General features: G+C 33.6%; 2 protein-coding genes across 2 annotated transcripts; both read right to left on the reverse strand.

Annotated features, from left to right (window-relative positions):
• Window positions 1-583: 583 nt before the first annotated feature.
• LOC145635659 (26S proteasome regulatory subunit 10B homolog A) lies at window positions 584-7,138 on the reverse strand. The gene is made up of 10 exons (XM_081686980.1): window positions 6,839-7,138; window positions 4,579-4,698; window positions 3,972-4,108; window positions 2,244-2,405; window positions 2,028-2,114; window positions 1,849-1,935; window positions 1,621-1,758; window positions 1,313-1,504; window positions 1,125-1,223; window positions 584-869 (listed from the first exon to the last, which is right to left on the reverse strand). Exons 1-10 carry the CDS (start codon window positions 6,933-6,935, stop codon window positions 795-797), a joined length of 1,194 nt encoding a protein of 397 aa, XP_081543106.1. The 5' UTR covers window positions 6,936-7,138; the 3' UTR covers window positions 584-794.
• A 3,362-nt stretch (window positions 7,139-10,500) lies between these two features.
• Window positions 10,501-11,122, reverse strand: LOC145634372 (histone H2B-like). The gene has a single exon (XM_081685790.1). It carries the CDS (start codon window positions 11,043-11,045, stop codon window positions 10,620-10,622), a length of 426 nt encoding a protein of 141 aa, XP_081541916.1. The 5' UTR covers window positions 11,046-11,122; the 3' UTR covers window positions 10,501-10,619.
• Between the last annotated feature and the right edge of the window lie 2,716 nt (window positions 11,123-13,838).

The raw sequence follows: 13,838 nt of genomic DNA on the forward strand, positions 1-13,838 counted from the left end.
ATCATTTGGAAACTGTCCAACTGGGCACACAAAGGAAAAGACTTCATAAGCAGTCTTCGGTTTTGAGCATTGCATCAAAGGACCAAGAATCCTATTCTATCAAGTAAAATAACGAAATATAGTAGGCATTGCATCTGAGTACCAAGAATCCTACCAAGTATTATGTCAAATAATACCGGAAAATTGTAACTGTTGGCATATTACAGCAGCATTAGGCTGTTTGAGGACCATATTACAAATTTATAGGAGTATTACAATATATAGAAATTCCCGTCTATCCTGCCTCAAATATTACATTGTACATCATAGACAATTAGACATAACAAAAAGCACCTTCGACTTTCACAAACAGCCACTGCAAGTAAGCAGAAGTTTTTAAAAGGGAGTGAATCTGAAATTTGTAGGAATAAAAGATTGGTGTTTTTGACTGTATAGACTATATGAGTATGGGACATATCATTACATAGTTAATATGTAACATTAGAAAATATTGTAGGAATAGAAGCTTTTACAATACAAACAGGCTTTTTAGTGGCTCTAGTGATTTGAATGTTTGCCAGGGACGATGATCGAATCTAAGACAGAAAGGATTATAATTTTATAAGCATTAATAATTGAAGACTTGAAAATATTTAAAAGAAATCCGAACCTAACAAAAATAACAAAGGAACTTGAGTTGAAGCAAATCAAGCGATTGTTGATTTGTTGTATAGCTAACGATTGTTCATTGAAAAAAAATCCGTAGTTGCAACTTGAATAATCCATGATACAACAAAGAAATATAAGAAATTTCACTAATCCTTTCCAAAATCTGCAGAATAGGTAGCACTGGACTCTAGTTTTTTTGCTTCATTTAGCTTTCTCACGGCCTGCAGAACAAACATATAAGTAATTCAATATCAAAATACCTTCACAATTCCACGTTAAAGGTCATATTGCAACGAAATTATTTTACTGATTTCATCATTTTAGCCACATCACGAGATTGACAGCTTAGTGGAGAGTGCATAACGAAAGTGAGTTCAAATTTATTGTGCTTGCTTATCACTCCTCTCTTCTGTACTTGGGTGTATATACTCAAAGGTGAGCTCTGATATTTAATGCTCCATAAGTGAAAACTTTACCTTCATGAAGTCTTCATGAATCACATAATCTCTCTCAGCGCGTATAGCTGACATGCCAGCTTCAGTACAAACGTTCCGTAGATCAGCCCCATTAAATCCCTGAAAAAAAAAAACGAGCATATTTAACACTTAGATTCAGGTGTGGTATCAAAGAAAGATATGCAAATCTCTACGAATTAGAAGATCACCTCTGCTAGCTTGACGACTGCTTCATAGTCGATCTCACCATGTTTGGCAATGCCAGCAGCATGAATTTTGAGAATTTCCATTCTCGACTGTTCATTTGGCAATGGAATCTCTATCTTCCTATCCAGACGCCCAGGACGGAGAAGTGCTGGGTCAAGCACGTCTGGCCTGTTTGTTGCCATGATCATTTTCACCTGCAGTTACAATTTACAAATGTGGTCAAAGAGGTCCCTAACTCCCAAATAAATCGATAAACTACAATGTACCAACATAACAAGATTACTCCACAATTTTGTTTCAGTCAGAATACCTTGCCCAGTTGATCAAATCCATCTAGTTGATTTAGCAATTCCATGAGGGTTCTCTGAATTTCACGGTCAGCACTTGTGCCCTCACTGAATCGACGACCTCCTATGGCATCAATCTCGTCCATGAAGATGATGCAGGGCTGAGGACAGAAACAAACTATAAGAAACCATTTAACCAGTATCCTAAATAGTGATTAATACATTAAATGCTGTTTATCGGTTTATCCCACCTGGTGTTCTCTAGCATAATTAAACATTTCACGGATCAGTCTTGCACTTTCACCAATGTACTTATCTATGATAGCACTCGATACCACCTGTAAAATAAAGAAGAAATAACAGTTATTAACACGTTAGCATCTTACAAATGAATTAAGGTTTTGAGGATGAATGGCATATTCTTTGATACCTTTAGGAAATTTGCATCTATATTACTAGCTATAGCTCGAGCTAACAATGTCTTGCCAGTTCCTGGAGGTCCATAGAGAAGAACACCCTGTACAGGAAAGTGTAAACAAAAAAATTTGTTTCAACCCAGCACATAGCAACAAACGGAACCAAAACATGAAAAACGCATAAAAAGGACAAAAATTAACAAAGTAGAGTCCCACACAAATGTCCGTACCTTTGGAGGTTTAATTCCCACCCGAATGAAAAGCTCGGGATTCATTAATGGGAGCTCAATAGATTCCCTCAGTTCCCGGATTTGATCAGACAACCCTCCTACAGCAGAATAGCTTATATTCCCAGGATCTTCATGAAGCATATTATATACAACTGGATCAACCTGTAAATGAAAGATATGAGAACATAATACAATTCCACAAAGTGACATGGCAAGCAGAACTATGGTATTTCACAGCCTATGTTCCATGGACTAGGGTAAGAATACTGCAGTCTACCCAATGTATAAAAAAGCTCAAGGCGCACTAAGGCGATAAGGGTTTTGCAGCGCCTAGGTGCGCCCGGGCCTCTTTGAAGTGAGGCGCACTGTATAAACAGTTAAAAAAACTGGCAGAAAATTGCTTCAGGTGCGCCTCAAGTGCGCCTCGTGCGCTTTTGGTGCGCCTAATTGAAAACGCCTCGCCCAGACCCAAAAAAGCTCTTACCCCCTATCACCTTGCGCCTAGGTGCGCCTTAGGCGCGCTTTTTCAAACACTGAGTCTACCATCTTTTAAAGCTACAATACTGCATTCTCACTTTACAAGTACAAGCATTACACAATTGAATAATGCTTTGCAAACTAAAGCACCTTCTTTGGATCCGATTAAACTGTTGGGATAGCCACATTTAAGTCTATACATGTACTATTTGAAACAAAGCCATATTTGGGAGAGGGCACAGATGATAAAGCTACTCTGTGTCATATAATTTGGGTAAGATTTAGTGTTCTCTGGTTAAGTCTGAGTAAAATATACTAGTATATTGAACTAAGCTACTTATGTGTTCAACTCCATGAAATACATAGCTTAATAAGAAAAGTGCCCTAACGCAGACAAAGACTGAAAGACATAAAGAAGCATCCAAAAGAATAAATCTTTCTGTAATACGCAAGCTTCAGAAAAGCATCCTGAAGGAATGGATGATTTAGCATAATTATTAGTGATGCTAGTTGAGAATCCCCATAGAAGATCTCAAATATTTTCCTTCAGTAGCTCCAACTGATACACCAATAATTCTCACTGATATAAAGCCAGAAACATAAAATCCCAAATGGGCATGTGAGTACATTCATATAGGTTCCTGTCTTTGACATTTTGGGTTTGTGCTTACACAATAACTACTAATGTACATAATCCAAATGAAATAAAAAGGTGAATCCATTAAGTATAGCACATGCACCCCCTAAAGTTGCAAGGAGTCAGAGACATCTTGCACACACTTCCTACCTAATCCCCAACCAATCAACCATACATGTACATCTGCAGAGGATGCTGCTGAGTGCTCACATCAAGAGGCAAGACCAGTAATTTTAGAGACCTTTGCAGAAACTCGTTGAATATGCTAAGACTAGTCACTTACTCAAGATGTCTGCAACACTGCCATTTTAATCACAGGTTCACGACACTCAGTTTATCGAATGGGAAAAAACCTTCCTGAAGGAATCATTTAACTTCTGATAAGCTAAAATCTTTCACTAATCACTATTCTTGATTTATGGTTTGACCTACCATAAAAGATATAATAAACCAATTCCAATACAGATAAATGCAAATCCCTGCCTAACTTAGCTGGCAAAGACATTAAAATTTGTCTCTAATGCATAAGCTTAAACATAATTAAGAAAACAACACTGACTCGGATTCAGATGCAAGTAGAATAAAAGAGACAGCATAAGAGAAGTGAAACTTACTTCACGCGGAAGAGCACGCATAATGGTGAGGGTAGTCATGTCAAGTACCACTCGTGTTCCAGAAGTTAGCTTTTCCTTGTCCACTTTGCTACGACAACCAACCACATACCTTGGTCCACTGCTAGCTTTCACAATTACTGGCACACATAAACACATTGCTCAGTTACCTATAAGATTGAATATGTTCGGTACTAGGTGATGAAAGAAAAAGTGATCTGGCAAAAAGGTGGTTGACAATTTGACATTATATGTACACTTACAAGTTACAACAGTTGGGTAAATAGAAAAATATGGTGCAAAAAGAAGACTGAACAGAACAAAAGCATTTTCTTCACTAACAATCCTTGAAAAAAAAAATAACTAAATGAAATATATAAAATCAAAAAGCCTTCTACTAAGCATACAAAACACATGGACAACTCAGTGGAATTAACACAACTCTAATCCTGCTAATAATGGAAGAAATTCTTACTTAACTTATCAAGAAATAGGCAGAAAAACAACACACCCTAGGTGCCATAAGGCAATAAACAATAAAACTATAAACCATTAAACACAACCAGAATTGGTGGTAAAACAGACAAGAAGAGATAAAGAGATTAATTACATCTTTCATTGTCAAGAGGTCTAAGGACTTCTCCAATGATCTGTCCAACACTCTGAAGCGACTTTAGATCATCCTCCGTTTTCGTGTACTCCTTTTTTGCACTTCGCAGCTCCTCCTTCACTGAGAATATAGATTTCCAATGTGTTAGCAACAGCCAAAAACCCAGGAACATAACAAAACAAAATGACAGCACAATTGATCTGCAGTAAGATACAGCAAAATATTAACATGAATAAAAATCCCAAGCAACCTTTCTATATGAAAAGGTACACACAACTCAACCTCCTCTGACCTCTTTGAAACCTCCTTACAGGCTCACTGTAAGCTGGAATTTTTCGTAGTGAAAACTAAGACTCAAAGCCACTAATTGAAGTTTTGAAAAAGTTCTCTGGGCATTTTACATTTTATAAACAACTGTAAAAAAAAAAAAAAAAAAAAAAAAAAAAAAAAGACGAAACTTTTGTTTTTTTCACATTACACTTGTTCAGTAGCTTCAGTTATTTACTTATTTTAAAAAGCAAGGGTTAAAATTATAAGTTTCCAGCATAAAACCTAAAGGGCAATTTTATAAAACCAGCACTATTGGCACTACAAATAAAGCATTTGTATTTTTTGTTTTTTAGAATGCCAAAGGCATGCAGTTTACACTGAACAAAATCCCACAGTCCCACCAAAACAAGAACCAAAAAAAAAAAGGTGAAAGCAACTAGAACAAATTGGTTGTTCACTTAAAGCTTACTGCAGCCCCCCATTCATGAATTTATGTAACTTGGTCAAAAGACTAGTTTCATACAATTTATGAAGCAATTTTGAAATGCCAACAAACTTAACAAGGTTAAGTGACCATGGTCTATGGCATCCCAAGGATTCACTACAGCTTCAAAGAAGAGGCCAATGAAGAAAGTGGTGTAACAACACAAATGTGAATTGACATCAACCAAGAACAAGGTGTAATAAAGCCACATAAGAATTCTCAATACCTTCACGAGTCATTGTTGAAGATTGAAATCAATTCTTGACTTCCAATGAAACCAATTAAATAACCACGCCATTAGAACAAAACTCATTCTCGAGAGTTTAAACCCAACTAACAGGTTGTGAATTGTTCCAATTCTTCCAAACCAACATTTATGACCCCGGGAGACCTTCACCTGACTTCCGGAAAAATTTCTCAAAATTGTACAAAAAGCGTGTATTATAACCTTTATTCTTGGAGAATTTTGGGCTCTTTAGACTCAAAAAGGTTAGAGGTCAAGGAGTTTTCCATAGACCCCATGACACCAAAGGAGGCCACTTGGGTGGTTGAAACCATCTATTTCACCTCTTAGCCATCAATTTAATCGGTTTTTCAAACACATCTCCCATCATTGACTCAAGGACATCCTAACCCTTTATATGACTAACTAGTGGACTTATATGGTTCCATAAAACCTTTTACGGCCCTTAAGTGCATCCCCTAGTGCTGAAAACTCTGAAACTTTTCAGTATACATAACACGTCATAAACAACTTCACTCGTATGGAATTATAGATGGAGATAAAGTGCTTCAAGTAGAACCAAGATTATTCTCTAGAGGCTAGTTAAAGTGCTGACCAGGCATTCATGCAAACAGCTTAGCTTAGACTTAAACTTAGAAAAACAGCCTTCTTGCTAGGCAGGTTCTTATTGCAGATTCGCAGCACAAATTCATATTATATATACTACCTCCATTTCATAGTATTTGCAATAATTAGACATTTTTCCTCTTTACTTTACGTCAAATCGTTGCAAATAATATGAATCGGAGGTACTATTAAAGATTCAAGCCCTAGCATTAGCTAAATTTTCTTATTCAGCCAGAAGTAAGCCTTACATTAACTAATAAAATACAGAAATTCACTTAAATTTCTCCTAAAACGAACAATCTCTGTCACTTACACTAGAATCTTGATTATAAAAGGAAAAAATTGCCAGGAATCACATAACTATATAACATTCCACAAATTCAAACCTAAGATCGAAAATTAAACTCAAATCAGTCAAATTCCACTTCGATTTAACTAGATAATGCATTCTCACCGCATAATCTAACAAATACGACAACAAATTCATCCAATTTTACTGCTTCGATGCCAAATTAGATATAAATTCATACAATTTCGCTGTCGTAAATGCAAAACAAACACAGAAAAAGAACGAAAAACTAGGAACAAATTCAAAACCCTAAAATTGATAAAAGTAGAAATTAATTGAGCAAAATTAGGGATTTAGAATGTAAAACCTTTCCTGCTGCGAGATTCAAGCTCCCGATGTTGAAGGAGCTTCTTATTGTACTCGGCAATGGCGGCCTTACGTTTAACCTCTTCTTCGGTCGACATTAGAGAGAGTTCTGCAGGAGATTTCCGATGAGAGAGAGAGTGAAGGAGATGAATATTTTTTAAGACTTGCAGAGAAAGAAATTGAGAACCTCCAAAGTGAAAGAGTAACAAGTGGTTTTTATAATGAGAGCTCTAAATTGAGAAAGTTACTCGATCAAAAGATTCACAACTAACAAACACGAATTTTTGGGGCTTTGGATAACCCTTTGAAACATTTCTCAACTAATTTAGTTCTATGCGTTGCACGATTAAACGATTAAGTAGCCATTATTTGTATAAATAGTTGGCAAATTTATATTAAAAAAAAAATCATAATCTCATTAATTAATTTTAAAAGAAGTACCGTATTTATTTAGTTTTAGAATATAGGAATTAGGAAAAAAAAATATATGATGTCAAAAATAGTTTAGGCGAGAAAATTTTTAATAAGAAATTGGCATATGTCCCTTGTGACCCGACCCGATTGACAGGTCTACGCATAGTAATAAAATTATATTAGATTGTAAAGTATATTGTTTTAATTGATTAGAATATATTATAAATAATGGATGTGGTGCATTTGAGCTAATTCCTTCGCCCCAAAAAAAATACTATGATACAAAAAATAAATTTATATGATAATTTATGAGAGTTATAATTTTTTTTAATAAAATTATAATTTAATTTTTACATATGAAATATTGGTACTTTATCGAAAATAAAACTCTAAATTAACAATTTCATCCTAAAATTCTATCTAAATTTGATTGAAAATAGAATTCTAAATTAAATTTTTTATCCTACAAATTGAATTCTACATAACTCTATCCTACCTGGCGCGACACTTGGCGAAAAGTTGGAACGCCAAGTGTCGTTGTCTCATCGCCTGGCTAAAAGTTTAGTTTTATATATTAGTTATATGATTAGATATAATATGGGGGAAATAATTAGGTGATTTGAACACAATTGGCCACCCCTTTTTCTCTCTCCTCTCTCTTCTAGGGTTTTAATTTTCTTTGTCGTTTAGGCCGGAAATAGTCTAATTTCTTCGGAAATTAGACTATTTTCGAACCTTTTTCTTTAATTCAATTTAGTTTTTTTTTTTTTTTTTGTTTTACGTTTTGGTTTATTTGTTTTGTTTTGTTCTCTCCATCTGTGAGAGTTTTTCCCAATTTTATGGGATTTTGATTCTCATCTATGGATGAGAATTTTATTTTTAGGGTTGTTATAATAATTGGGAAGGTGATTTGGATTCCTATGGGTATGGGATTTGTCATCAACCGGTCGATCAAAACATCAACGCAGATTGCAGAGATCTCAGCTTGGAAAGATGCAAAGACATCGAAAATCATTGCTCGTGTCAAGCTTGAAGCGGTGGAGTATGAGCTATGCCAAATATGCAAATTAGTTATGATTTTGATTGTAAAAGTTATGATATTTTCTCTAAATCTGTGGTTTACAGATCCTTATTATTGTGGATGCCGTATGGCTTTTATTTAATGATATTATTCTTCCCGTTCAAAAAAAAAAAGATATGATATGGAGCATTAATGTTCCTATTTTTTATTCAACTTCTCAAACACATTTATTAGCTTTTTTTTTTTTTTTTTTTTTTTAAATATGAGTTTTTTTTTTATATATATTTTCCTCATATTTAAACAAGATAAAATTTTGATATCCTAGACAAAACACTATCCTCAAAATTAAAGAGTGAAAAACAAAGTAAGCTTCTCACATAGATGAGATCATAGGTTGGGCCGCGCTTTTAACCAAAAAACAAAAGGGCCACCAAAAAACAAAGGGGCCATTTTAGGCTTTCTGTTCGAACGAAAATCAATTTGGGCCTAATGTTTAACTAAATTGTAATTTTGCGTTAGCCAGAATCCAAATTGAGTTGTGGGTTGCGGGCCCAAAATTTTGCCAAAACCCATCATTTTTCAAGTTTTTTTTTTTTTTTTTTTTTTTTTGAAGGGAAAAGCAAGCATAAAATTAATTAGCGTTATCAAAGTTTACATAAGCCTGAATTGCATCAGATAAAGCCAAACGCGAAAATCATTAAAACCCTACTCAAAAGCACCATATGATGAGCCAGATGAGTCACTGGATTCGCTGTCCGTCTAACCCACGAGAAAGAGCAATGAGAGCAGCTAGCTCCACAATCCTTTTCTTCAAAACATAGAAGACTCTCTAGCTCCACAAGCTAGTCCTTGAGCTAGGCCAACTTTGATCGGGTCTACTTTCACATAATCACATTTCCTAAGCAGATATCTTTGCAAGTTTCTTGAATACAAGTTTTTTCTATAAAAACTATTATTGGATTATGCACTCAACATGTTTTTTTTTTTTTTTAAAAAAAAAAAAAAATCTCAATTCAATGATTTTTTTGCTTGCTAGTCACAATAGCCTTAAGCACTTCTAAGATTAGTACTCCGTAAGAGGCATAACATCATGTTAGTATTGTAATTGCCACTTAAAACGGATTTTTTTTTTTTTTTTTTGTTGGCACGCTAGTCGCTATTGCCTTGAGGGGAGTAAGGGCCTACGCCTAAGGTGAACATGAAGCCCTTGGCTCCAAGACTTAAAAGGCTCCCCGATGGAACGTGTACGCTTGGATTCTTGGATCCCATAACCTTAAATCCAAACAAGTTCATAAATTGTACATGCCGCTTCAATAACTTCTTTTTCTTGTGCTATTTCTAGTAAGATCAGTAAGCATTGCTCATGAAAAGCAGATGAATTTATACCCAAAATAAACAAACAAAAAAAGAACAATGATTTTGAAATATGCATCATTGCTCAACTATCAGCAGAAAGGATTAGGATGCCCCCATATCAGCTGTTAATTGAACTACATCTTATCTTCACTGTACGTACATGATACAATCGATTCAACTTTTATCTCAGTTGCAAATGATAGTTTCAGTGCTTCACATGTAAATTTTCTATCAAACAAAAGATAGTAGATGTATTTAAGATGAACAAGCCTAAAATCTAGATTTTCAGCATACAATAAACCGAGTTCTTAGAACAAAATAAGCAAGCAATTAACCCGATAAGTGGATTATCAACATACAAATCAATGAATCATGGAGAGTACATTCTTAACTTCAGAATACATTCTAAAGCAAAGAACAACAGAGGAGTATCATGCCACAGACTACACCATTAGGAACAGAAACAGGGCTATCAAAACATACAATGACATCCAAATCTGCCGCATTAAACCTTCAAAAATAGTTTTACATTGGAAAGAATACATCCTTGGAAAAAGAAGCAATTGGGATCAAATACAAAGACTTGATAATACTGATCTCAGACATACTTGAAATCCACAATAATCATAATGTCTTAATAGAAATTGGTTAGTGATAATTCAACAGGTCCAAAAACATTCAAAGCACAAAAAAATTTAAATAATGGTTATCAACACTGAAATAACACATCAATGTTAAATTCAGATAAAAACAATCACTAAAGTGATTCACAAAAGAAATTGCAGAATAAATCAAAACAATATCAAACAATTCAATACAAATTATTAGAAATTGAAACACCAAAAACGAAAAAAAATCAAATAACACAGATATTTCACAAAAGCATTTCCATTAATTTGTAAGATTTAGTTACATAATAACCACCATAATTCAATTCCAAATTTCAATAACCAAACCCTAATTTCTAAAAAACAACAATTAAAACCTAAAATTAAGAGCTAGTAAACTTGGTAACAGCCTTAGTACCCTCAGAAACAGCATGCTTAGCCAATTCACCAGGAAGAACAAGTCTCACAGCAGTCTGAATCTCGCGAGAAGTAATCGTCGGCTTCTTATTGTACCTTGCAAGTCTAGCAGATTCCTGAGCAAGCTTCTCGAAGATATCATTGATGAAGCTGTTCATGATGCTCATCGCCTTGCTCGAGATTCCGATATCAGGATGAACTTGCTTCAGAACCTTGAAGATGTAGATCTTGTAGGTTTCGACGCTCTTCTTGTGTCGCTTCTTCTTCTTGTCTCCGGCGGCTGCTCCGGCCTCCTTTGGAAGCTTCTTCCCGGCTTTTGGCTTCTTCTCTGCCGGAGCTTTCTCGGCGGCGGCGGCCTTCTCGGCGGGCTTCTTCTCAGCTTTGGGCGCCATTGATGAGATGAGAGAGAAAGCTTTGAAGTTTTTTGGATTTGATTAATTTTTAGAGAGAGAAAGAGATATATTTGTGGAGTGATGAAGAAATGGTTGGAATTGTGATTTCTATTTATAGGGAAGAATGGTTTGATTTTATTGGAGGAGGTGGGAAGACACGGATTGCTGATGTGGCTTTTTTAAATGCGTTGATTTTTGTTTGTTATGAATTTTGATCTGACGGATGAAATTAGAAGGAGTTTTAAGGACGTGGCGATGTTTGATTGGTTGTTTAGCTTTTCTTAGGATTGATGACATGGATGTAAGACAGATTTGGGCTCTTAAATTTTTATTTGATTGAGAGTTAGCGGGAAGGATGAGGCGCCACATTTTTAATTGAACAGGCTAATAAAAACATTTTGAACTTTACAATAAATAAATCTACTCGTATTATCTTTGCTTAAAAAAAAAAATCTATTTTATATAATTCAAGAAATAAGCTAAATAAAATCAACATATAAAATGTTTGATATTTATTATAAAAAAATAAAAAAAACCGTGCATCAGACACATCTAAGGGTCTGTTCGGCGGTAGCTTTTAAGGTAGCTGTTAGCTTTTGAACTTATTCCAAACACTACCTATAAAAATTATTATTGTTTGGTGAAGTAGTAATTTAAGTAGATGTTGGGCGTGTTCGGCGTTAGCTTTTGAGTAGCTTTTAGATAGCTTTTAGTGGTTTGACTTGGTCAAACCACTACTCAACAAAAAATGTGAGTGTTTGGCAAAGTAGTGGTTAGGGTAGCTTTTAGTGGTGGAGGTAGCTTTTGTGAAAAGTTAGAAATATTAGTTTTTGAAATTAGAGGTAGCTTTTCAAATAGTTGTTGAAAATTTAATCTATAGTTTTAAAAATAAAATATTGATTTTTATATGTAACAACTAGTCAACCACTACTTTACCGAACACTCATATCTAAATTATTTATCTTCACAGCTAACAGCTACCTACACAGCTAACAGTTACCTCCACAGCTACAGCTACCTTCACAGCTATATTTTTCCGAACACGCCCGTTAGAGGTGGAGGTAGCTTTTAAGTAGCTGTTAATAAAAGATAGCGTTGAAAAAAAAAAAAAAAAAAAAAAAAAAAAAAAAACTAGCGTTCAACCTATTTTTTAGGTTTTATTATCTTTCTTATAAAACAAAAGTTTTATGGCCTCAGTTGCTTGCTTTTAGTACCCTAAAAAGATTTCTATAAATAATTTATTTTTTTATTTTTTTGAAAAAAGGATAATTTTTGTTTTTTTTTTTTTTTTGACGAGAAAAAAATAATAATTTTGTAGTACTTGTATAGTTGTATGACTGTATCTACGGAGTACTTTTTTAAACAAATTATAATTATTCGTTTCAAAAAAAAAAAAAAAATCATTCTTATCGAATTTTCAGGATATTTCGGTATTTCCTTGGTGTTTTAATAAATTTTATACATAGAATAACGGTGTAATCTATTCATCTGATTTTCACTTAATTGGAATTATTTTAATTTTTCTTTTTTTGAAATAAAATTATTTGAATTTAACTTAACTGAACTTATATGAACTTAAGTTAACTTATTTTTGTTGTAATTTGAACTTGGGTTACCCTTATCATAACTTATTTTATTAAACTGAAATGATCTAAACTTATTTTTTCTGAACTGAACTTGTCTGAACTTATTAAACCTGAAATAAGTAGGGGTAAAAGTTTGGTTTGCGGTTTGGATTATAGCCAAAATCGAATTCAAATCGGATTAATTTGGTTTCAAAATTCTCAATTCAAATCTAAACCGATTTAAGATTCAATCCAATCCAAACCAAACCAAATTAATTCGGTTTTTCAAATTAGAGTCCAATCCAAACCGAAATTTGTTCTCTTCTGTTGCAACATTTAAACCCGAAACCCGAACTTCACCCAAAAAATTCCTACAATCACTCAACATTTTCTTGTTAACTACATTCTTTGTGAGAGACTAAGATATTGAGAAAGGAAAATTGAGAATTAGGGTTTTTCTTTTTTGTTTATATATGAAAGGGGAAAGTGGTTAATGTAATCCCCCGTATTTTTAAATATTTTATAAATGAAATTTTATTTTATTTATAATATTTATTTGTACTTTTCCGGAATTTAATTACAAAAGTTTCAAATTATTAATATTGGTCAAAAATTATTTTAGCACAAACTATTTTATGAACCTATGTTCTACAATTCATGATCATACAAACAAAGCCTAGTCCATTTCATTTACCTAATTGGCCCAATAGTTTTATGAGGCTCAATCTTCTTACTTACCCTACAACATTCTCTCCTATAAATACCCCATTAATCCCCAAAAATTTCCCACACCAAAAGGTTAGTCTTATTTTCTCTCTCCTTTGTTTTATTAATTTGTATAATTATAATTATTGATTTATGGATTTTGATTTTATTGTTTGAAAGTAATTTAATTAGTATCAAGTTGTATTTTGATGACTAAACTTTATAATTTCAGATTTTATAAGTATCATAATTTTCAGATTTTGTAAATTTTATAACCTAGGGTTTTTAATTATTGAAAATCATGATTTTAGGGTTTTTATGAACAATTGATTTAGGGCTTTTATAGTAATGATGTTTTGAAATTTTGGTGATTATAACTAATTATTAGTTTAACTTAATTCCAGATTATTTTGAACATGTAAATTCGTGTTTTAGTTTTTAGATTTTCGTTCGTTAATATTAATCCCGTTTTAATCCCGATCAGATTCTGAACTCATCCGATTTTGATGAAAAAATAGTGTTT

The sequence above is a fragment of the Chenopodium album genome, chromosome 6, assembly GCF_948465745.1.
Source record: "Chenopodium album chromosome 6, dcCheAlbu1.1, whole genome shotgun sequence".
Classification (NCBI taxonomy): Eukaryota; Viridiplantae; Streptophyta; class Magnoliopsida; order Caryophyllales; family Amaranthaceae; genus Chenopodium; species Chenopodium album.

Coding starts and splice junctions, on each gene's coding strand:
- LOC145635659 (XM_081686980.1), bottom strand. CDS start 6,935: ATGTCGACCGAAGAAGAGGTTAAACGTAAGGCCGCCATTGCCGAGTAC. Junction 1,936..2,027: donor TAGATGCAAATTTCCTAAAG/GTATCAAAGAAT, acceptor TTTATTTTACAG/GTGGTATCGAGTGCTATCAT. Junction 1,505..1,620: donor GATTTGATCAACTGGGCAAG/GTATTCTGACTG, acceptor TTGTAACTGCAG/GTGAAAATGATCATGGCAAC.
- LOC145634372 (XM_081685790.1), bottom strand. CDS start 11,045: ATGGCGCCCAAAGCTGAGAAGAAGCCCGCCGAGAAGGCCGCCGCCGCC.